General features: G+C 42.9%; 1 protein-coding gene across 2 annotated transcripts in view; it reads left to right on the top strand.

Moving 5' to 3' along the window:
* The window catches only part of RAB27B (RAB27B, member RAS oncogene family), a 68,211-nt gene extending 46,109 nt beyond the window's left edge, over window positions 1-22,102 (top strand). For both annotated transcript variants that reach the window (XM_063128695.1, XM_063128696.1), the window contains exons 2-6: window positions 11,020-11,191; window positions 15,388-15,473; window positions 17,486-17,589; window positions 19,143-19,266; window positions 20,051-22,102. In XM_063128695.1, the coding sequence (XP_062984765.1) occupies window positions 11,039-11,191; window positions 15,388-15,473; window positions 17,486-17,589; window positions 19,143-19,266; window positions 20,051-20,240 (657 nt within the window). In that variant the 5' untranslated portion in view covers window positions 11,020-11,038 and the 3' untranslated portion in view covers window positions 20,241-22,102. The remainder of the gene's footprint in view (window positions 1-11,019; window positions 11,192-15,387; window positions 15,474-17,485; window positions 17,590-19,142; window positions 19,267-20,050) is intronic.
* The last annotated feature ends 224 nt before the right edge of the window (window positions 22,103-22,326 follow it).

Genomic DNA, 22,326 nt, shown 5'->3' with positions numbered 1-22,326 from the left:
ATTAATATCTTACTAGAAGTTTGGCAGGGAAGAAGAAGAAAAAAACTGAGCCGAGTGCAAAATGCCATATTTGGGACCACATCTTCATTGAGGATTTAGTCATGTAGTGACAATACTGACTGCGTTGTTTTATGTTTGCCTGGAAAAAGTATAATACTGGCATCTCCTACATGGTGTCCATGGGCACCAATGTAACTACAACAGCTCTCTTGGCCCACCGGGCTTCCTGCTTCTTCTGATTTTCATTTTATTTCTTAAGATTTTTTTTAATTATCTTTTTTAGATTAGAAGGTTGGCTTCCTGTAAAGTTTGTTTGGGTTCGAAAGAGTGGTTTTTCTTTTGTTTTTGGACCTCAGACCTGTACTTGGGTTCTTGGACATTCTTTTTCTTTCTTTGTTTTAGTCTCAGCATTTTGGCATCTGATCTGGGAAATTTGAGAGTTCTCTCACAGAACCCACCATGTTAGCCGTTTTATGAACGGCCAACTCCTTTAGAAGCATCTTGTGAGAGTGCCAATGACACTCTCTCAAAATTCCAAACGTGCCCACGAACTCAAAAAGGCTTGGAATCCCTCATATGAATAGTTACCATATTCAAACTCTGAAAGGGTTCCATAAGAAAGGATAAGGCCTTAGCTAGACCTACCTGTTAGTCCGTGACGGAGGGGTGAAGATCTCGCAATGGTTTTATCGCGAGATCCCCCCTCAGTTTACATGCGGCGCGCTACGACCTCAGATGGAGAGGTGTTGCACCCGCCATTTTTTATTTTTTCCTTAAAGAGGCAGCAGCTCACGAACGCTCGTGCACAAAAGGTAAGATTTTTTTTAAAAAAAATAATTTCCCCGCTCCCCCCACCCTACTCTCGATGGGCACAGTGCTCCTGAGGAGCGCTGCACACCATGTGCGGGTCCTGGCTCTTAGCGAGGAACCGCGAGGAGCCGGGACAAACAGCAGTGCCCGGCCACACATTCCAAGACCGCGGAAAAAACAGGCCTGAAAGGGAGGGCACAATCCCGGGGCAAGGGAGGGATCATCCCTCCCTGATCCTGGGATCCCCTGTGCGTCATGTGGTGATCACCCCGGGATTTCGCCTGGTCTAGCTATGGCCTAAGTCTTGCCAGGTCCATCTTTTCCACATTGGAGCACTGTGTTGAGAGAAAACTGCACTTAGTAAAATTTTCTCTCTCCCATTCAGGGGTGCTGCAGCCCTCTCAGCATCTGGACATGGCAACCCTATCGCTCATTTCACACATACATGCCTGAGCAACACCAAGCCTTGGGCTTGTGTGTTTCCCCTTATCTGTCCTCTGGCACAGTCACAAGGAGAAGATCAGATACTTGTGTGTTTAAACTGGAATTTTTCAATATATCCAAACTTGGAGAACTCTGGTTAGTTTAAACTTGTTAGTCACGCCAGTATAGTAAATCATGGTTTGATCCTGCTTGTTTAAACAAACCAGAATTGAAACTAGCCAGAATTCTCCCAAGTTTGGATGTAATGGTAGGTTTAAAACCAGAAGCCAAAGCTTCTGATCTTCTCCAGCACCAGCTGTAAAGAGAAGACAAAGGGGGAAATAACAGGAGTCCAAGGCAAACCATAGTTTAGTGTTACATGCAAAAGGACACAGAGGGTGGGAATCCAAGGAGAGGAAAAACAGCTGTGCTGCACTAGCCAGATTTGTGTTGCATCTTTCTCTCCCTTTTTTTTTTAATGAAAAGGATTGAAAAGGCGATAGGTATGTGATCAATAGTTAACAAGTTTTTGAGAATACATATTTCTTAGAATGTGAGATTGGAGGGCAACACAATTTCCATCTGTTTTTCTCAGTATTCTGGTAAACTGCACATCTGTGAAAGAACATTTATTATTTTTTTGGTTAGCTTCTAAATGTGAAGGCTAGGTCTCATTACCTTACCCTGTATGAATGAAAAGTCTGTTTGTTCTGCAACTGACAAGGAAAATGAACAGGATGTAATAGTTGAATGACTTGTTTTCTAAAAGCGTTTTAATCCTGGCCACTAAATCGTAAATATAATAATGGGCTTTTAAGTATTGGTGCACTTGAAATGCATTTACTTCCTGATTAAGTTGCAAAGATTGCTCCAAAAAATAACCTTGTAAAGCATTTGGAGAAAGGGTGTCAACTTGGGTGCCCAACTGAGTTTTCTCTTTGCCTGTAGAGAAAAATGGAGCTGTTCTTTCTCCTTTGGTAAAAACAAATGACAAAGTTGAAGGAAAGAGGCAACAGGAAGAGTATACATCAGCAAAACACAAGTATTGGGGGAAAAAGGTTATTCCTTTGTATATGGCAAAGAGCAACACACTCCTGATGTCTTCAAGCTTACAGAAACACTGAACATTATTTGATTTGTAAGAGGAGCACGAACAACTGAACTGAGAGCCAATGTGGCATAGTGGTTAGAGTGTAAGACTAGGACTGGGAAGATCCAGGTTCTAGTCCCTTCTCAGCCATCAAGCTCACTGGGTAAACTTTGAGCCAGTCACTGGCTCTCAGCCTAACCTACCTCACAGGATTGTTCTGAAGGTACAAATAGAGAGGAGGAGGACCATGTACACTATCTTGTATAACTTGCAAGAGGAAAAATGGCAGGATACAAATGTAATAATAATAATAACTACTACCTACTACTGAACGATTGTCCTTGGTAACTGGTTCTGTCATATATATGGTTCTGTCCTGGACGGGGTTGCACTCTCCCTAAAGGATCAGGTCCGTAGTTTGGGGGTGCTCTTGGATCCAGAACTGTCACTTGAGGCACAGGTGAACTCAGTGGCAAAGAGCACCTTTTATCAGCTTAGGTTGATATACCAACTACGCCCTTATTTGGACAGAGATAGCCTAGCTACAGTGATCCATGCTCTGATAACCTCTCGTTTGGATTACTGCAATGCGTTATACGTGGGGCTGCCTTTGAAAACGGTCCGGAAGCTTCAGCTGGTACAAAACAGGGCAGCCCGTTTACTAACAGGGACTGGCCAGCGAGATCACATCACGCCAGTCCTTTTACAACTTCATTGGCTGCCATTCCAGGTCCGGGCCCGATTCAAAGTGCTGGTATTGACATTTAAAGCCCTAAACGGTTTGGGGCCAGGTTATTTGAAGGAACGCCTCCTCCCATATGTACCTGCCCAGACCTTAAGATCATCTACAGGGGCCCTTCTCCGTGAGCCCCTGCCAAAGGAAGTGAGGCAGGTGGCTACCAGGAGGAGGGCCTTCTCTGCTGTGGCACCCCGGTTGTGGAATGAGCTCCCCAGAGAGGTCCCCCTGGCGCCTACACTGTACTGCTTTCGTCGCCAGTTGACGAAAGCAGACCTTTTTATTCTCTCAGTATTTTAACACTTAATTTTAACTTAAATTTAAATTTTACTGTTTTAACTGTATTTTAATTTTATATCAATTTTGCTGTGTGGTTTTTATTCTGGTTGTGCTTTTTATATTGTATTTTGTATTTGTGCTTTTAACCTGTTGGTTGTCTTACTATGGTTTTAATTTTTGTGAACCGCCCAGAGAGCTTCGGCCATTGGGCGGTATAGAAATGTAATAAATAAATACATAAATAAATATGCTCAGGATTTCCTTGGCCCCTCAGTAGATTAGGCTGGCCAAGCTGTTCCTAGTGACATCTGCCCTGAAGTGAAAGCATTCCTCTCACGTGGCCTGCTGAGGCCTTTTAAAGAGGCAGTACACAACACTAAATGAGATAACAGCTTGGTTGACCACGTTAATTGTTCTGCACCGCCGGCTTGGTGCGACAAAGGACACAATGCTCTCTGGCGCTTCCTTTTTCTTTGCCACAGGATCGGCAGAGCAGCTTTGAATTGTTGCTCTGACCTCAAGCAAGGCCTGACGCTTCCCCTGCAACCGCTTTTTGAAATTCCTGTCCCATGCAAAAAGAGGGATTGCCCCCCTGTCAGGGTTCCTTCTACATCCTGGACCCCCTGAGCAACTTCCTGAAGGATCCCCACCTCCTCAAGAGTCCCACCTTCCTTGCTTTAGCTCGCCTTTCCCGGTAACGTGGGGTTTATGCTGTAGATGTGGGGTTGGAGAAACTGGAGAAATGAAACTACGCCTCTCAGGGATACCACCTCCAAATAGGAAAACTCCAGGCCTCTAAGGGCCTGAGTTTATTACCTTGCCTCTCTGTAGGGCTCAAAACTTCAAACCCGACTTTAGAAAATAGCTCTGGGAGAGTGCAATTGGTTATTAACACTACTAACACTTAAACATTTCATATGGCCTTCTGTCTTGAGGGCTTCCCAAGAGGCCCATGCTGGCCTGTTCTAATCACAAAACCCTTACTTTGGGCCCCTGCCACGGCCTTTGCGTTCTTCCCATGCTCCCTGTGCCTCATTGTGTCACTGGTGAGGTTTCAGGGGCTGGAGAGGGACAAATCAGCAGCCCCAACACTGGAGAGAAAGGAGCTCACGTTCCCTTTCTTGAGCTGCCCTGAAGAGGCTCAATAGATCACAGTTCGCCCACTTGTAGTACACAGAACCATCCTCAAATACTTGCCAAACCTTAATATAGCTGTTCTGTCTTCGGTCTTCACAACCAGTACAAAAAAATGCATTTGAGGAGGCGGTGAAATATGCCAGGGGGCACTGTAGTTCACTGCTGGTGCTTTTGAGACCACATTTCTGAGGTCCTGTACTTTGCATGCTGCCATAGCTCAATTTAGGAGTTTATTTCCGGACGTGTGATGTAGCAATAAAGGACAGTTGTGTTTGAAAGGCCTGCTTGATTCTTGCTACGCAAAGCGAGAAAAGGCTTCATTTTCAAAGTTTGCTTCCAAATGGGCCTGTAGTCGGGGGCAGGGCTGGCAGAGGGGTCTGCCCCCTAAATATTTTTACAAACAACTGATTAAAAATCAGTTCATATTTTTGTCTTTAAACCAGATGAACTGCCCCCTGCTTTTTTGGCACCTCCCCTTGATAACAAAGTTATCAAACCTGTCAACATTCAATGTCATTGCCATAAAATATAACAATAACACTATTTGTTAGGGTGCTAAGTTAAAACCATTTTAAATTATTGTAATTTTAGCTGGTTGAAAAGTTATTCCTCCCAATTTTATGTATTGTTTTCCCAATGTTTTATTTTTAATTATATTTTAGATGTTGATTTTTTTTTATGTATACCACCCTGAGAACCACTTTCTTGTGTGGGGGAGCGGAGGAATGAAAACTATACATAAAATAAAATTAAAGAATAGTACATGACACAAGTATTTCTGCCTTGAACATGCTTTCAAAATGCCCTGGAGAAAGAAACCCAATGAAACATTAGAATTCTCACACAGCTGAAAACCAGTTCCACTAGCCAACCCAACTGCCCACATCTTTGCACACATCTTTTTCCTTCACTGAGATTATCACCATGTAGCAAAAGACAACTGCAGTGTCATGTGCACCAATAGCAACTTGCATGTTCTGCAGAAACAGCATGTCTGGAAGCTGCAATTTTTTTCAGGAAGGAAAGAGGAAAGTGTATCTAGGGTCACAGTCCTTCTGAACTACGTGCAATTGAATTATCTCTCATCACATTAATTTTTGTGAACCACCCAGAGAGCTTTGGCTATTGGGCGGCATAGAAATGTAATAAATAAATAAATAAATAAATGTTTGCTTTGGAGGATGAAGACGTAAAGGTGTGCCTTCAATGGCACACCCTTATGGTTCTGTTGATTAAGGTATAATGAAAACACTGTTGGACAACCCTGTCCATAGAGAATATTTCCTCCAGAGAAGTTCATTTTTTGTACCCCTGCCATTTCTATGGAGTGTGTTTGGAAAAGGGAATATACCATATTTCTTTGATTCTAAGATGCACTTTTTCCCCATATAAACATCTCTAAAAACGAGGTACGTCTTAGAATCACGGGTGCGTTTATTATTTCTTAGAATCAAAGCTTTTTTTCTGTTAGTGGTACTGAAATTAGTGTGCATCTTACAATCAATGGCGTCTTACAATCGAAGAAATACAGTATCTTTCCTTGCCATGTGTGAGGACTGTTACATAATGTATGTAATAAATTCATTCCTTTTTTTTTCTTTGTCTGGAGCGAGGGAACAACAAGAGGAATGAGCTGTCAGGTTCAGCAGTAATAAAGTTGTTCAGAACATCTCTTGAATTGGATTATAATTCCAAAAGGAACACAGCGACTCTAACATGGCAAATGAGACGGCGGTCCTGGGGGGTTCAGTGGGGGCCTTGTGAGCTTTGTAATTACTTTCAGGCTTACTAGAGGAAGGCACTTGATTAAAACTAACTGGGCATGGAATCTGAAGACATAAGGTGATGAAACATAGAATCATAGAATCATAGAATAGCAGAGTTGGAAGGGGCCTACAAGGCCATCGAGTCCAACCCCCTGCTCAATGCAGGAATCCACCCTAAAGCATCCCTGACAGATGGTTGTCCAGCTGCCTCTTGAATGCCTCTAGTGTGGGAGAGCCCACAACCTCCCTAGGTAGCTGATCCAATACTTGAACTTCTTTCTTTGAAGTACAAGCTAAATTTAGGTAAATTCTTCCTGCAGAGTTAGAGATGAAGTTAGTCTTACATTAGTTTTGAAATGGGGATAAACCTCAAATTTCAGGAGGCAGTATTTCCTCAATGGCATGTCCAAGAAGCTGTCTATCAGGGGATACTCAAATTTGTAATTGCTGTACAGTCTTCTTGGTCAGAGGAAAAAATGTCCAAGCTTCTGTTATTAGAAACGGCAGGAAATCTACATTATTTCCAAAGACTTACCATCTATTCTGTACTGGCACTCTAAATTTCTTTCTGGATATATGAGTATGTCCGACAGAAAGTGCAACTTCAGTTCATCCTCAGGGACGTGGAAAAGATGAATCAGTTGTTCAAATAAATTGAGTTGTAATTTACCAAAGGATGTACTGACAAGACACTGAAGTATTCAGATAATTGGGAGTTTGATTCTCTCATATGCTAATAACGAACTTCGATACCGAATTATAACAGCTTTATAACCAAAATAGAGGTAACGAGACAGAAAGGAAGGAGTAAACATGCTGAAGGAACCCCAAAGTTTGTAGATGTAGGAATAATCTTTAATCGGGGGGGGGGGACTTATGGGGGCAAAAAAACCCAGAACTGACTAAGCATGCGCAGTGGTCATAGAATTCTGAGTGTTTGCTGGGTGGGATGGAAAGGAGTCATGACTGGGAACAGAACCCCCATAGTACAATATTTTGCTGCAGGTCTGGATTCCTACTGCAAAAGAAAGACAAAGATATGGACCCATAACACAGCGGGAGCTTATTTGTGTATCCTTGAAGGCCTTCACTTGCACAGATTCTTATATACAAATGTAAGAAAAGCCCTGCTGGATCTGATCAAGGGTTCATATGATCCAGGATTATTTTTTCTGGGGTGATCCAGATGCCTTTGAGAAGCAACAGCCCTGCATGTTGTTAGTCTCCAGCAGGGCAGGTGCTACCATAGAGGCCACTCAGGCGGCTGCCTAGAGCGCCAAGCTAAGAGGGGTGCCGGGCACAGTGCAGCACTCACGCACGTTGGCTGTGAGCCGGGCCAGCATGAGGATTCAGCTGGGCCTGGGCGGGCGAGATGGCACCCCGCGCCCACCCAGCTGAAGCGAAGCCAGGGACGCTGGGGTGAGGGTGGGGCGGCTCCACGTTCGGACTTCCAGAAGGAAAAGAGAGAAAGAGAATGCATGGGTGCATGGGGTGCATGGGTCTTTGAGTGAATGCATGTGTTTGTTTGGAGTGAGTGATGCTGAGAGTGTGTGTGTGCGCGCTGAGGGGGATGATTTGGAGGTGATATTCCTATTAAATAATGCATTTTAGACCCATAGACGTTCCTTTCCAATTCATTTGCTATAATTGGCATGACGTATTTCTTGCACTTTAAAATAAATTTAGCAGTTTCAAGTTTTGTGCTTATTTTTTCCAGGAAACATAAGTTCTTAAAAATCAAAGTTGGCATTTTTTTTGTGGGTGTGTGTGAAAGTAGCTCACCTTGCCTAGGGCGCAAAATAGTCTGGCACCGGCCCTGGTCTCCAGTACCTGATATTCAGGTGTACACTGCTTCTAAACATGGAGGTTCCATTTATGCATTGTGGGCGAATGCTGTGCCTTATTGCCTTATCCTTCAATTGCCATCACCACTTCTTATGGCAGTGAATTCCATATGTCAGGCAATAAGAACTTCCATCTGTTCGTCCAGTGAGTTTTGTTGGGTGTTCCCCCCAAGTTCTATTATCAAGGGAGAAGGAGGAAAAATTCCTCTCTACACGTCTTTGTTTAATGCATCAGACAGGGGAATTTGTTTCTCTTTTATTTTTACATTTGGATCTGTAGTTGAGTGACTGCCTTGTTCTCTTGCTTAAAGCACCAGCAAGGGAGTTGTTAGAGGATTTTTATCTGATGCATTGTCTCCCTTCTTTGCTTTGCACAGAACAAAGGAATAGTGATCCCAAAACGGATAATTCTTTGGATAATCTTCCCTTTTGATCAGCGTAGGTTAGGCAGTATGACTCTTTTTCTTAAAACCTGCCTGGGTTTCCTGCATTCGATAAGTTGCTCTGTTATCTGCCCAAGAGCATGTGTGTGCAGATAAATATATTTTAGAGGGTAAATGCTGAGATAGGAAATGACAAAAGGTATCTGACCAGATGCAAGCTGCGATCAGTAAACCAAACTGGGTGGCCATCTCTTCACAAGAAGGGGGGGGGGGGGAATCTGTTGATCTAAAGTTAAATGACTTTTTTAAACAACACTTTTTTCAAAGGACAACTTGCCCTGTGCCTTCGTACCACAACAGTGAACAGGATATTTCAAAAAATCACATCCAGATTGGCAGGCACACTTGGGAAATAAAACTGATGTCCTCCTATCCTCCTCCCCCCCTTGCACACACCCCACTTTTAAAAGTAAGTTTTGGAGGGTGAGGGACAGGGATGGGAATAGCAGTGTTACTGAAATTTGTTAAGAAAAGTCAAACATCACCAAAGTTGTGAGTTCTGATTCAGACTTGCTTATGGAGAAGTAAATTTTAAGGAGAGGTTGATGGCAACTACGTAAGACTGTTTCAGACATAATGCTGGTTCCCTCTTAACTATTCGTAGGGGACTCAGAACTAGCTGTAGGATTCAATAATTCCTCTTCTGTTGGAGGGGGGAACTTCCTCTCCCTTCCTGCTTTAACCACATTAAGAGGGCATCATTAGGTGAGCGTTTTATTGCAAGCTCATTACTGGGCACTCACAGATTTTTGCGGGTCCCGCTCACATCGTTGTCTGCCTCCCACCCCTTCTAGTCTTCTTTGTGTGACAAAAAAAGCCCCCGTTAAGTCCGTATTATTTTTAAAGACAGAAGTTGCTGCTATCTCCTGCTGTGTGCAGGAGAAGCGGCGTGATAAAGACATCCCCTGAATGGGCCACATGTGCTTCTTTACTTCCTCTTTCCTCTCCCTGAGAGAAAGAGAAAGTATTAAGCAACAAAAGCGGGGGTGGAGAAGCGATGGTAGGCAAGCGTGATCTCCCGTCTGATGGAGCTCAGAGACACATTGGTCTGGATATTGAGCTACAGCTGAGAACAATCTGGGTTCCCCTATAGCCAACTTTGAAACCAGCATTAAACATGTAAATCCTGGTTAAAAGGAAAACCTAAACTTCAATTGATGTTGGTACAGATATATTATATTTATGTATTTATTTATTTTGGTATTTCTTGCCTGCCTTTCTATGACATTCAGAACAAGGTATAACAAAAGCAAGCTAGAAAACTAAATAGAATACTAATAGAATACTAAAAACTGCAAGAAATCCACAGCAACAGTAAACTGCATAGTAAAACATACCAAGAACTGTGGATGAAAATAGATTATAAGGCAGGGATAGGGATCATGGAGTCCACGGGCACCAGTCCACCTCCAGATGCTTTTCTTGGTGCCCACAAAGGTGCCCTACCCCCGCCCACTTAATATATTCTTACCAGCAGCTGGGATTGTTGTGAAATAGATTTCTGTTGGTGTTGAAAACTGTGGGTTCAAAGGACTTTAGTATGTTGGGGCTCAGGCTCCATCTCTGCCTTATACTCATGTCTTTGGGGCAGGTTATTGCCCTTTGCCATGCCTCTCAGGCAACCATTTTGTGGTAGTGCGCAGGCCAGTTTCTCAAATTGTCAAATTTGCCCATGGCCCCAAAACGTTGCCTACACTTCTTCTGGGGGCTGTAATTAAAAAATGCCATGGGAGCAATCTTAATTAGTCCACTTGAAATATATATTTGTTAGGGGATGTCTTCACGGCACTGCTTTGCTGCTCCTTCCTTGTAAAACCTGCGGTATCATTGCTGCGGGGTGGGGGCAGGAAATCCCCACTGCGGGAGAGAGCCCGAGCTTTCCGGTGGCCATTCGGCTCATAGGCCCCACTCCTTGCCCTCTGTCCAGCCTTCCGGCTACCTATCAACAGTTGCCATCTGCCCCAGAACACCCCCACCTCGACGCTGAAGCAAGGTCATATGGTGGAAGGTGGAAGAAAGAGAGACGAGCTCTGGTACCGTGTATAGATAAACAATGAACTTTTTATTTTTGTAATGATGTGAAAATGCTCGACGTTTCGGATTCAGAGGAATCCTTCCTCAGGAGCTGTAATAAGAAAAAAGAAAGGACAAACTGCACAACTGCAAACGCAGTTCGCTTGATTAAAAAGCCTCAGCGTTTGTTGTGTGTCCTGATATCAGAACTAACAAATTTTCTGGGTTGAGTTGGCAGCTGTGTCATATAACCAACGCAGTGCCACCATGGGTCAAATAAGGTGTATAGACAGCCCCTTAGCCATGGTTTACTCACTCCAAGAATGGAAGATGCTGTGGGGAAAGAGTGGTAGGCTGTAGGTAAGAGAGAGCTGGATTCCACCAGCCCTTAAGAATGCTCACAGTGGATTTTGTATCACTGGATTATTATTATTTTTGCTGTCTTCATACCTGGCTTTTTCCTCTCTCTGCTCTGCAGGTTCATCAAGGTCAGCACTATGACTGATGGGGACTACGACTATCTGATCAAACTCCTGGCCCTTGGGGATTCTGGGGTTGGGAAGACAACTTTCCTATACAGATACACAGACAACAAGTTCAATCCAAAGTTCATCACAACAGTAGGAATCGACTTCCGGGAAAAGCGGGTGGTGAGTTTTTTCTATATATGGTTAAAAAAAAAGAAGCTTTCTCTTTCTGGGGTTCGCGTTCAAATAAGAAAGAATTCCAAATATTTGCAAGCTACTGGTCTACCTTTAATGTTGCAACATTCATTTTATCGTGACATTCCTCCAGGGATCTCAGGCACCTTCTGTAATTCTCATCTGAATTTAGTGCAACTTGTCTGTTCAGTCAGAGCCTGTGTTTACGTGTTGTTTCAGTTTAGCAAGTCTTTCATATACTTTTAACTCCTGGTCCCCGTCTATACGACAATGGGATTGCTCCTCATTAAATATAAAGCTGAATTTTCATAGATTCGAATCTACGTAACAAGCATCACACTGCAGCACCAACAGTGAGCGAGGGAAAGAAACGAGCCGGGGAAAGGAATGAGCCAGGAAAAGGAACGAGGCAGCCCAGGAGGATAACAAAGGGCAGGGGGGAAGCAGAGCGTTGAAAGCAACACGTCTCCTGCCTCTGGCTGCCTGTTTCCCCCTGTTTGTTTTCATATTTAATATACGCTCCGGAGTATCATAGAATTAAAAAATGAAAGGGTGCGAAGGAACAAGGGAGCCAGAGGAGGATGTGATAGGTGGGAAGGCGGGAGCTCGGCCAATCACTTTGTCCTGCCCAGGAAGATACGCCCACATGTCAAAAGGTGATTTAACTCCCCCGACGACACATCAGTTTAACACAGTGCACATTCGTATGTTGCTCAAGAAATGTGTTAAATCGCAACTGTAAATATGCGCATTATCGGGTTAAAAACACGGCGCTGCTCCAAATGAACGGCAGCGTCATGTGTCCTAAAATGCACATCTGCTCATTTACTTCGGTGTAAAGAGCCCGTGTAGATATGCCCCTGGTCTATGGAGGTTGGGTATGCTATGATTTGCAAAACAATCAAATAGCCTTGATTATATTCTGATATTAATTTTTAAAAAATGACTTATTTTATTTATTTAGAATATTTATATACCGCTCTCCATTCAAAATTTCAGAGCAGTGTACAAGATAAAATAAAATAAAAACAGAATAAAAACACATTAAAATAGTTTTTTTTTTCAAAAAGCAGGCTTTGCCGTCAGAGGGAAATTGAGCGGACTTGCTTCTTGCAATAAAACCTTTACAGGTATAGGTCCCCAAGCTTTTTGCCATGGCAGCAATTTGGACATTTGAAAGTGTGTCATGGGTGCTCTCATAAAGTAGCTGCCATGCCGGTGCCTTTTCGATTCATAAAATGGCTGCCCTGGTGGGTATTGGCCTGTCAAAGAACACTCATTTCCCAGAATCCAAACTGATGAAACTAAAAAGAAAACGTGTCCAAGAACCTAAGTATAGGGTAGAGGTGGAGTTTGAGCACCAAAACCTAAATAAAGGTGGCATTGGAGGGTAGCAATTCTCTTTGCAGCAAGCCAGCTTCCAGTTTTTTTAAAAAAAAGATAATTTAAAAAAACTTTAAGAAATAATATTAAAATCAGGAGGGATGGGGAGCCTAGCCTGGTGGACCAAGAGAGGTGTCCTTGGGCATATTCATGCCCAAGGGCACCATGTTGAAGACCCCAGTGCTACAGGGACCATTCGGCCACTCATCTGCTAGCTTGTCTAATCATCAAAGGTCGCATTTGGGGTTCAGAGCTAAGAGACACTTGTAAGTTTTCCAAGAACTCTATATTGCTGTAGGATAGGACTTGGAAATGGTATGTGGGGCAGTGTGATGTTTTTCAGAAATGCTAGAAGCCATTTTTGCTGCTGCAGTCTTCATTCCTCGCAACATTGGTTTACACTAGTTATCTCGCCCCCCATGTCAAAGCTATATGGTGTCTCCTTCAGATGATAATTCTTGATAGTGACTGTGTGCAATTCTGTTTGTTAACAGCACAAAACATAGATGAGAAATTGCCATTCTAAAAAACATCCATAGGCTTGCCATTATTCCACTCTTCTTTTTTGCTACTAAGGCCTCACTTTCACAGAGCTGTTCCCAGTGTATAAACAGTGAAATCCTGTACGCGCCCACTCTGAAGTAATTCCTGTTGATTTCTGTGGAGCTCACTAACAGGTAGGATGGTCAAATGAGCGATGTTTGAGATCGCCAGGATTCTCTGAACATTGTCTCAGTGGTTGTTGCCACGACACAGGCTCTGAACACCAGGCCCGGCCACGGCTACTTCCTGCTCAAGCCAAGCACCACCACTTGATATGCCTGAAGCGAGGGACAAAAACCACCTTCCTCTAAACTATGTGGAGAAAGGGGTTAAACGGAGAAGGATTTCAATAATATAAAATAATACACTGTGAGTTATATGTGCTGAGGTGAATTGTTGTCAGAGTGGGTGCTAAATGTATAAACTTCAGATAATATATGCCAAACAGACACGTGGGATTTTTGTGGTAGCTAAAACAAAATAATTAAAACATATTTTAAAAGTTCACAAGCTTTGTTTCAAAATAAAACGTTTAAAACCCTTTTTGAAACCTTTCATCCAATCCTTCCACCCATTCACATACACGCTTTCCTTTCTCTCACACAAACACTCTTGAGCTTTCTTTATTATCAGTATTGTTTAATATACAACAACTATGTGCACACCACACTCCAAAGACACCACTCTCTACACGGAACTTCAAATTCTCCAGAACTTAAGTACTCTAAACACAGAGAGCTAACATACAGAGAGCTAAAAACTCTAAGAGTACCTAAAAAGTCTCCTCTCAATCCCCTCAGTCCTTCCCTTATATATCACTCCTCCCCCTCCCCAGACATTCTAACTCCGCCCACTCAGGCCAACATTCTAAAAACCACAGACTTACAAACTTCAGACATACATTTGGGAACTGACTTGTAGGGTGTAACGCCACAGTTGTCTCGTCCCCGACATCCATTTGTGACTGCTGCTCGCTCTGCGCAAACGGGAAACTTGCGCAAATCGAGCAGCGATTGAAACTTGCGCAAATCTCCCCCATCATAGCCAAACGTGTGGAATGTCGAGAGTTCTAGACCAACACATCTGGAAGGCACCAGGTTGCGGAAGGCTGAAATATACTGTGGCTGAACTCATTAGGAACACACTCCCTAAAGATGGCAAATGCACACCTTATGATTCCCAGGAAGGAGTTCATTATGTCAACCTTTAATTAGCAAACCTCAAAGTCACAAGGCTAAGATACCTCCCACACTCTACAACTTAGGCTGTATAACAATGATAACTTTTCAGACAACTCAAAGCAGTCTTTTAGAGCCATTGTTACCAACAGCTGCACATGTCTTCTGTCCCAGTGTGGTCTGTCTGGTCAGGCCACAATTTCAGTGTGTTAAGCAGCTTCTATTATGCACACCTGTCTTACAAGCTGCATGGGATTTCCTCAGGCTGTTAGCACAACAACTCTGTGAGGTAAACTGAACAAGAGTCATCTTCATGGCCAAGTGAGGTTTGACTCCAAGACCTGGTTCACGCAATCACCGCAACCTACCGTGGCTTATTAGCCATCATGGGTTGCAGCACCCATGGGCACCAGGTTGGCAATCCAAGCCCCCACCAATGTGGCTTCTTGTTACATGTGAACTCAGCAAGGGTGGGTTGTTGGGGTGGTTGACAAGCCACACAAAACCCATGGGCTGTTTTAGGGTTGCAGGTAGTTTTTCAACTATCCAAACAACCCACCGTCGCAGGGTTCACACGTCGCAAGAAGCCATAGTGTGCCCCTGCTGTGACCCGAATATTCAAAAGGTGGCCACTGCCAGAACAAGAAGGCCCACTAGGGAATTCAACCACGGTGGCTTCTTGTTACATGACCCTGGGTCTGTTTTTTGGCACATCGTTTTTAAAGTTGTTGTAGTGGTTTTAAATGTATGTGTATTTTGCTTGTTTTTGTGGTTTTTAATCTTTGTATATTGTTTTTAAGTGTTTTATGTGAACTATCCAGAGAGCTTTGGCTATGGGGCGGTATACAAATGCAATTAATAATAATAACCACCACCAGAGCTAAGACTCTCCAGCCCAAGTCTAACTCTGCATCCACCATACAGTGACAAAACAGCCACATGACCATTTCAGCACCTGTTGACCTCTTCCCTGATCAGTGCTCTGCCAGTCTGTTGTGTGTTCTCGCCCTTTATGAAGTTGCATCTGGTCAGTGACCAAAGGGCTTAATAAACAGCTAGGCTTCCATTGGTGTGTTTCAGGTGTACAACAGCCGGGGCTCAAATGGATCTCCTGGGAAGGCCTTTAAGGTCCATCTGCAGCTGTGGGACACAGCTGGGCAAGAAAGGTAATGCACAAGAACTTAAAATCTCTGATGCAGATATAACTGGAAGAGCAAATGAAAGACGCTCCATTAGATACTGCTAAGCCATTTCAGGTTAGGCAAGTTAGTAAAAGGGTAATTTTTAAAATACTTTTGTTGTATTCTTGAAAGGAGGGGGAAATGTACTCTAGTTCTTAAGTTGAATTAATCAGTAATTTTAGATGGCAAGAGATGTGATGCATTTTTAGGGGGACTGGAAAAGAAACAATTTATATACTCCACAAATCTGTTTGAGATTATCTCCCCCATGCAGTTTCACACCCTCATCGGAAATTTCTCACCTCTTAACCCTCATGCCTCTATCACAATGCACAGCACTGCATGACTTCCACAGTCCTTTTCTTGTCTGGGTTGTTTCCAAGCCTTTTTATTAAAAACTCAGCTATGACCTGTGCTTCTTCCTGCCTTCGGATCGGCATCATGTGCCGTTGATTCCAGCAGGAGCTGCAGTGGTTATCCGTGCATGGGGGGTGGTAGCACATATGAAGCCAACACGTGTTTTTTGTTACTGCAACCGCTGCAGTGTTTTTCCAGCACACCTGAGCAGCAGTGATCTGGTGACCCTGTGGCAATGGTTTAACAGTAAGGCATCATCCCGTGTGCTCCATCTAAAGGGCAGGATTATATTTGCTGTTGACAAGGCAAGGGCTGTTTTAGAGTGGATGGTTTTTCTTTTATTTTTTGAAACTTGAGATGTGCTCTGTCAAAGAGAAAATGTGTACTCAGTCACCCATAAAATGTGTTTTGCTGTGATTACATGGGCAGGGAACTGCTGTGCATGTCATAATCAAGGAAGCAGCTCTGTGAGTGTGTCTAATAAATTAACATTTTGATTTATGATTGTTAATTATATAGGGCCACTAGTCTTTTATATAGTACTTTACAGAGTCTCATAAGCAGCAAAGGCCAGCCCCTTGCCCTGAGGAAGGAAGAGGGGAGGGAGAGAGAAGAATGCAACAATTATTTCAGTTTGTAGCTTTATGTTTTTAGTTTTGAAGCTCAAGGTTTTGTATTTTTAAAAGTTGCCTCTGATCAATTGGGTAGTGATTTGTTGTTGTTGATGTTGATGTTATTATGTTGTTGATATAATTATTTTTATCCTTCCAACGACCTTGGGTGACAGGCAATATCTTAGAGGCATTCCTTCTCTTCCACGCAGCAGGGAATGCCTCTCCCAAGATGGTGGCTGCTGTGATGTGTGTATACATCATCTTTCAAGCAAAGAAAGAATCCCTTCCCTCGCCGCCTTTGAACCATTATTTTAGTCATCTGCAGATTGAATGCAAAAAATTGATTACAGCTTTATGTAAATCTTTGTCAGTTAATTAATCAGGTGAAAGCCCTAGTAATGATGATGGCAAGCAACTGGATATTACCAGCTCTCTCCTTCTCTCTCTCTCTCTCTCTCTCTGTCTGTGCGTTGAATTCTGCAGAAGTGCAGAATGTCATATAATTTTCAGCTTTCACTTAACCTCACCCCCACTTTCTTAGTTGTTATGGCTAGGATTGTGCTTGAAGGGAGAGGTGCCTGAATCAGCTTTCCACTGTCCATGATTCAGTACCCTGAATAGATGTTTGCCCATCCCCTTGATAGCAAAACTAGACTCAATTATGCAAAACATGCAAATATGCAAACCCCCTCTTAATTTATATGATTCACATAGGGTGCAGAATCTTAACTTTTGCACCCTTCTCTATACATCAACAGATGTATGTGAGCAAATACGTTACCCCTCGGGGGCTGCCTTGTGGGCTACAGGATGGTTTGTGGGCTCTTTTGCTTCTACCGGAACATTTGGCTAACAGTGAATCAGGGCATATATTTCCTGTCCCTACAAAAAAGAGAATGTTAACACTTTCTCTTGTCATTTATCTTTTGATTTCAGCATCATTAAACAATGCAGCAGGGAAACATTTACCTACTTTTTTTTTCTGAGCTGACTCTGTACGCTGATCCTTTCACTTTTTCTTGGCAGATTCCGAAGTCTCACGACAGCATTTTTCAGAGATGCCATGGGCTTCTTGTTAATGTTTGATCTCACCAGTCAACAGAGCTTCTTAAATGTCAGGAACTGGATGAGTAAGTGGAAGGAGCAGCTGCCTCTCTCGGTCTTGAGTGCTTTTAGATTAGACTATATAGCATCTGTCATCCTTCATGCAGTAGTATTCCCCCTATAAGATAGCATCGTTGTTCATGTTTGGGATGATTAAAAAAAAGAAAAAGAAAGAAAAAACCCATGCCCCGGGACACGTTCCTGAGTCTCTTCAAAAGAAATGTCGAACCCCTGCTGAACCTGTGAGCTAAGAGGTGTGAGCCAGCAGGTTCCTGGTTCAAATCTTGCCTTGACCACAAATTCAGAAAGGACCATCCATTTTCTGCTTGTAGGTTTCCCAGAGGCATCTGGTTAGCCACAGAATGTGGATGACATAGACTTTTGCTTGGAGCCCCTCAGAAAGTAGACCTTCTGCTGTTTTGGACTTCAACTCCAGATTCCTGACCATTGGCCATGCTGGCAGGGGCGTTTGAGAAGTGAAGTCCAAAACATTTGAAGAACTACCTTCTGCCAACTCCTGTTTTAAGCCTCAACCACCATCATGCTCGTATCTGCAAAATGGGGATATTATTATTATTATTATTATTATTATTATTATTATTTTATTTTGTAAACCGCCCAGAGAGTTTCGGCTGTGGGGCGGTATATAAATGTAATAAATAAATAAATAAATAAATAAATTATTGCATTTGTCTACCGCCCCACAGCCGAAGCTCTCTGGGCAGTTCACATGAGATAAAACACTTAAAAACAATATACAAAGATTAAAAACTGCAAAAACAAGCAAAATACACATACATTTAAAACCACTATAACAACTTTAAAAACAATGAGCCAAAAAGAAACCAGACCCAGGGTCATTACATATTGCTAAATGCCTGGGAGAAAAGTCTTGACCTGGCGCCAAAAAGATGACAATGTTGGCACCAGATGGGCCTCATCAGGGAGATTGTTCCACAGTTGGGGGGCCACCACAGAAAAGGCCCTCTCTTGTTGCCACTCTCCAAGCTTCTCTCGGAGTAGGCACCCGGAGGAGGACCTTAGATGTTGAACATAGTGTTCAGGTAGGTTCATTTCGGGAAAGGCGTTCCGTCAGGTATTGTGGTCCCAAGCCGTGTAAGGCTTTATAGGTTAAAACCAGCACCTTGAATTGGGCTGGTTTGCCAATGCAACATTTAAGCCTCAACCACCATCACACTTGTATTAATCTTGGCCTACCCTATAGGGCTATTATCAGGATTACTGAGATGAGGTATGTGAAGTGTTTTGAATGCTTGAGATAAACCACATACATGTGAATTACTGTTTTGTTGCTATTATAATGGAAAGAAGAAAGTCCATGCTACTTCCCCTTTGTAGATTCAGCATTTTAACTTGATATCTTTCCCATTATATTTATTTATTGGAATATACAGTGTACTCTAGGGCAAGAAAAAAAATCCTTTATCGTTCCATTTCTGTTGCACATAACTTGCCCTGATCTAAAAGAATCAGTAATGAACATGTCTGTACTGAATAAACAATTGTTTTTACTGATCTGTTTCCAGATAGCATTTCAACATTCCTTTATGTTTTTTAGGCCAACTACAAGCAAATGCATATTGTGAGAACCCAGACATAGTATTAATTGGAAATAAAGCTGACCTGTCAGATCAGAGGGAGGTCAATGAAAGACAAGCGAAAGATCTTGCAGACAAATATGGGTAAGCCAGTATTCGCTGAGTTAATTTCGGCAGAAATCTACGTGGCCATCGCAGTCGTGGGGGAATAAGAGCAAGGTGCAATGAAAAAGCACCTTTTAAAGTCTCTTTAGTTTCAGCGGAAGAGAATTAAGCACATGTTTAACCCTATTGACAGCAATGGTTCTTAAAAGTCATGCCCTAACACTTCCATTTGTCTCTCCTGGGATGTGCAGTGCTGCCCACATGTATAAAACCAGAAATGCTTAGTTGGTTAAAATGGGAATTTTGATCAAGATGCAAAACATTTTATCTTTATAGGCTTTGCTTTTCTATACAGGGTGGTGGAGCTGAAACTTTGTTTTATCTGGTTCTCCTGAAGCAAGGGCCTGCAATGATAAGAAGTTGTGGTTTCTATTCTTAAATGTTAGGAAGACTGGGGAGGAGTCAAAATAGGTTTGTTTAGGATTCCCAGAGAATGATCTGGACTGGAGGCCCATGAACCAGTTCTATGACAAGTAGTTCTGACTTGAGGGAAGACTCCAATGTCAAGGAAGCAGACTTTTGCTCATGCAATTGGACTTTCCCTTGCTTTTCTTCCTCCGCCACCCTGTGCATCCCCTAAATCAGCCCAAGGGGGTCCCCAGCCCTTTAGAGCAGATTTGCAGGGAGGAGGGAAAATCTGTTTCCACCTGCGATTTCTGATCCACTGGCAGATAGCTGACATTGGGGATCCCACCCAAAGTGTTCTCAGTGCTCCCATTAAAATACCCATTCTGATAAGATTTCTAATATTTTCCTACGTTAGCATTCCATACTTTGAAACGAGTGCAGCGACTGGCCAAAACGTGGACAAAGCAGTGGAAATGCTCTTGGACTTGATAATGAAACGTATGGAACAGTGTGTTGACAAGACTCAAGTCTCCGACACGGCCAACGGGGGAAACTCGGGGAAGCTGGCTTCAGAAAAATCGGAAGAGAAGAAGTGTGCCTGTTGATTTGGTCATTCGAGCTGAGGAGAACGGATGAGAAATTGCCCAACCAGAAAAGGCAGGTCAACGAGCCACAAAATTCTACCCTGGAAGCTCCTGTAGCCCACGTGGGGGCAGCTGTTGTTGTCGTAAGCAAGCCTGGCTTTTTTCGATGCTGAAAGAGTCATGCTTCTGTGTTTGAACAGATGCTCCTTTGCAGTGCCATCTTCATGGAAAACCCAAAGGCCCTCATCTTCTCAATACAATTAGCCTAGTAAACAGAGGAAAGACTTCCTGATCTTGGGGACAGGATTGTTGAAACATTAGGAGATAGCTTTTATGGGGTTACCCTTTAGGCCTGTGCCATCACTTCGAATCCGGTTGCCTTTTATTACAGTGTACATTATGCATTTGCTAAAGACCATTTATAAAAAAGAAACAAAAGGGTATTTAATGTGGCTTATTTATAAATGTCTTTATGTGTATGTTTGTTTTTTAATACCAAGCTGCCATTGTGAATACTTTTTAGCTGCCTGAGCTCCTGATACGCTTAGAATCCAGAATAAGTTGGAGGGCTGTGTAAGGTTAAAGCTTGATCATCAAGATTGGCAGGATATGGGCTAAGAATGGAAGAAATAGTATGGTGAAATTTTGGCTCTGTACTAAAAGGTATTGCCTGTCCTTCAAACACCCAGGCCAACGTATCAGCCCTGTCTCCTAAAAATATGTGCAAGGGTGTGATGGGCACTTACCCCCGGAGACTTTAGAATTGTGGCTTGTTTGTTTTTAAATGGAGGCTCCTATTCTTAGGGGAGAAAGAGAAAGGAGGGGTATTTATTAAGTTCCATATGAGTGCAGTTAGCTTTTCTAATTAATGCCCTTTTTCTCATACTGTGGATTTTTATTTTTATTTTACAAGTGGTTCACTTCGTAATGTGAAACTGTGGTGAGTGTTGATTTGGAAAACGGAGCACCGAAAGGCATAAACCTTGATGAAATACATAATATATGGGCCGGCACTTTGAAGCATTTAAAATTTGAAAGATAGGTATAGGAATAGAGAGGTGGAAGTAGGAAGGGTGATTCTGTTTCTGTTGCTATGGTGTCCAATAAGGGCATGTGTACTTTAGAGCCTAATATGATAGGACAGTGATGTAGTAAAATGTATCTTTTGAAATTAAAAAAAAAAAAATCAGCCACTTTCCTTCTGTTATGTACCATTCCTATATGATGCCGCTTCAGAGTAGAGGATCTGTTGGTGAAGTCATAGAGCAACATGGATGGTTCCAATGAGGCTAACCAGTTCTCACTGAAAAGGCTGAAGAAATCTGGACCAACTCCACCCACCTCTTAAGAACCATGTGCTCTTGGCTTTCTTCTTCATCTTGACTGGATTATTGTGTTGTGATCTCACGTAGAAAGAGGGTGGAAGGCAGGACTGGGCATCCCTGTTATGGAAAACGCTGAGAAACTGCCTGATTAGTAACAACATGGAGAGTTGGGAGATGACATTTAAAGAAGAAGCAAAAAGCAAAAGAAGAATTTGGCATGCAGCATAGATTGGCTTGCTTGCCTAAATAATTTGGTTAGAGTATTCTGTGTTACTCTCTCTGAAATCAGGCCCCGCCATCTGTCACTCGTTCAGGATCTCCACTGAAGCTGCCTTCTTGGAGGGCCCTCAGATCCTGAATCCAGCCTGAGGGGTGGTGGCGGCAGGGTGCATAGGAGCACATGGGCGGCAAGATCTCTGGCACAGGAAAGCTGCTCACTGAAGCTGAAAATGTGCGCTTGCAAGATGGCGGCAGCTGCTGGATTGCTGCAAGCGTGGAGTGTCTGTCTGACCACAGCAAGTAATTGCCCTGCAAAGCATCTAACAAAATGACTTCTTCAAAAAAAGCTGATATGGATGAGCTGGTAGAGCAGTTCATAAAACCTGTGTATTTTGCTAGTTTGGCTTTTTAAAATATATTGTTTAACAAAAAACAAAACAAAAAAATACTAGAGTGATGGTCCCATGCAAGAGTAGCTATCTCCCTTTTTGCCACGGACAAGTTCCTTTTCTGACCAATGACAAAATAGCAAGACATCTTCACTACCTGCTATGGAGACCCCA

This window comes from Elgaria multicarinata, chromosome 6 (genome assembly GCF_023053635.1).
Source record: "Elgaria multicarinata webbii isolate HBS135686 ecotype San Diego chromosome 6, rElgMul1.1.pri, whole genome shotgun sequence".
Lineage (NCBI taxonomy): Eukaryota > Metazoa > Chordata > Lepidosauria > Squamata > Anguidae > Elgaria > Elgaria multicarinata.
Note: the sequence above shows the minus strand (reverse complement) of the source record. Positions and strands in the feature narration are given on the sequence as shown.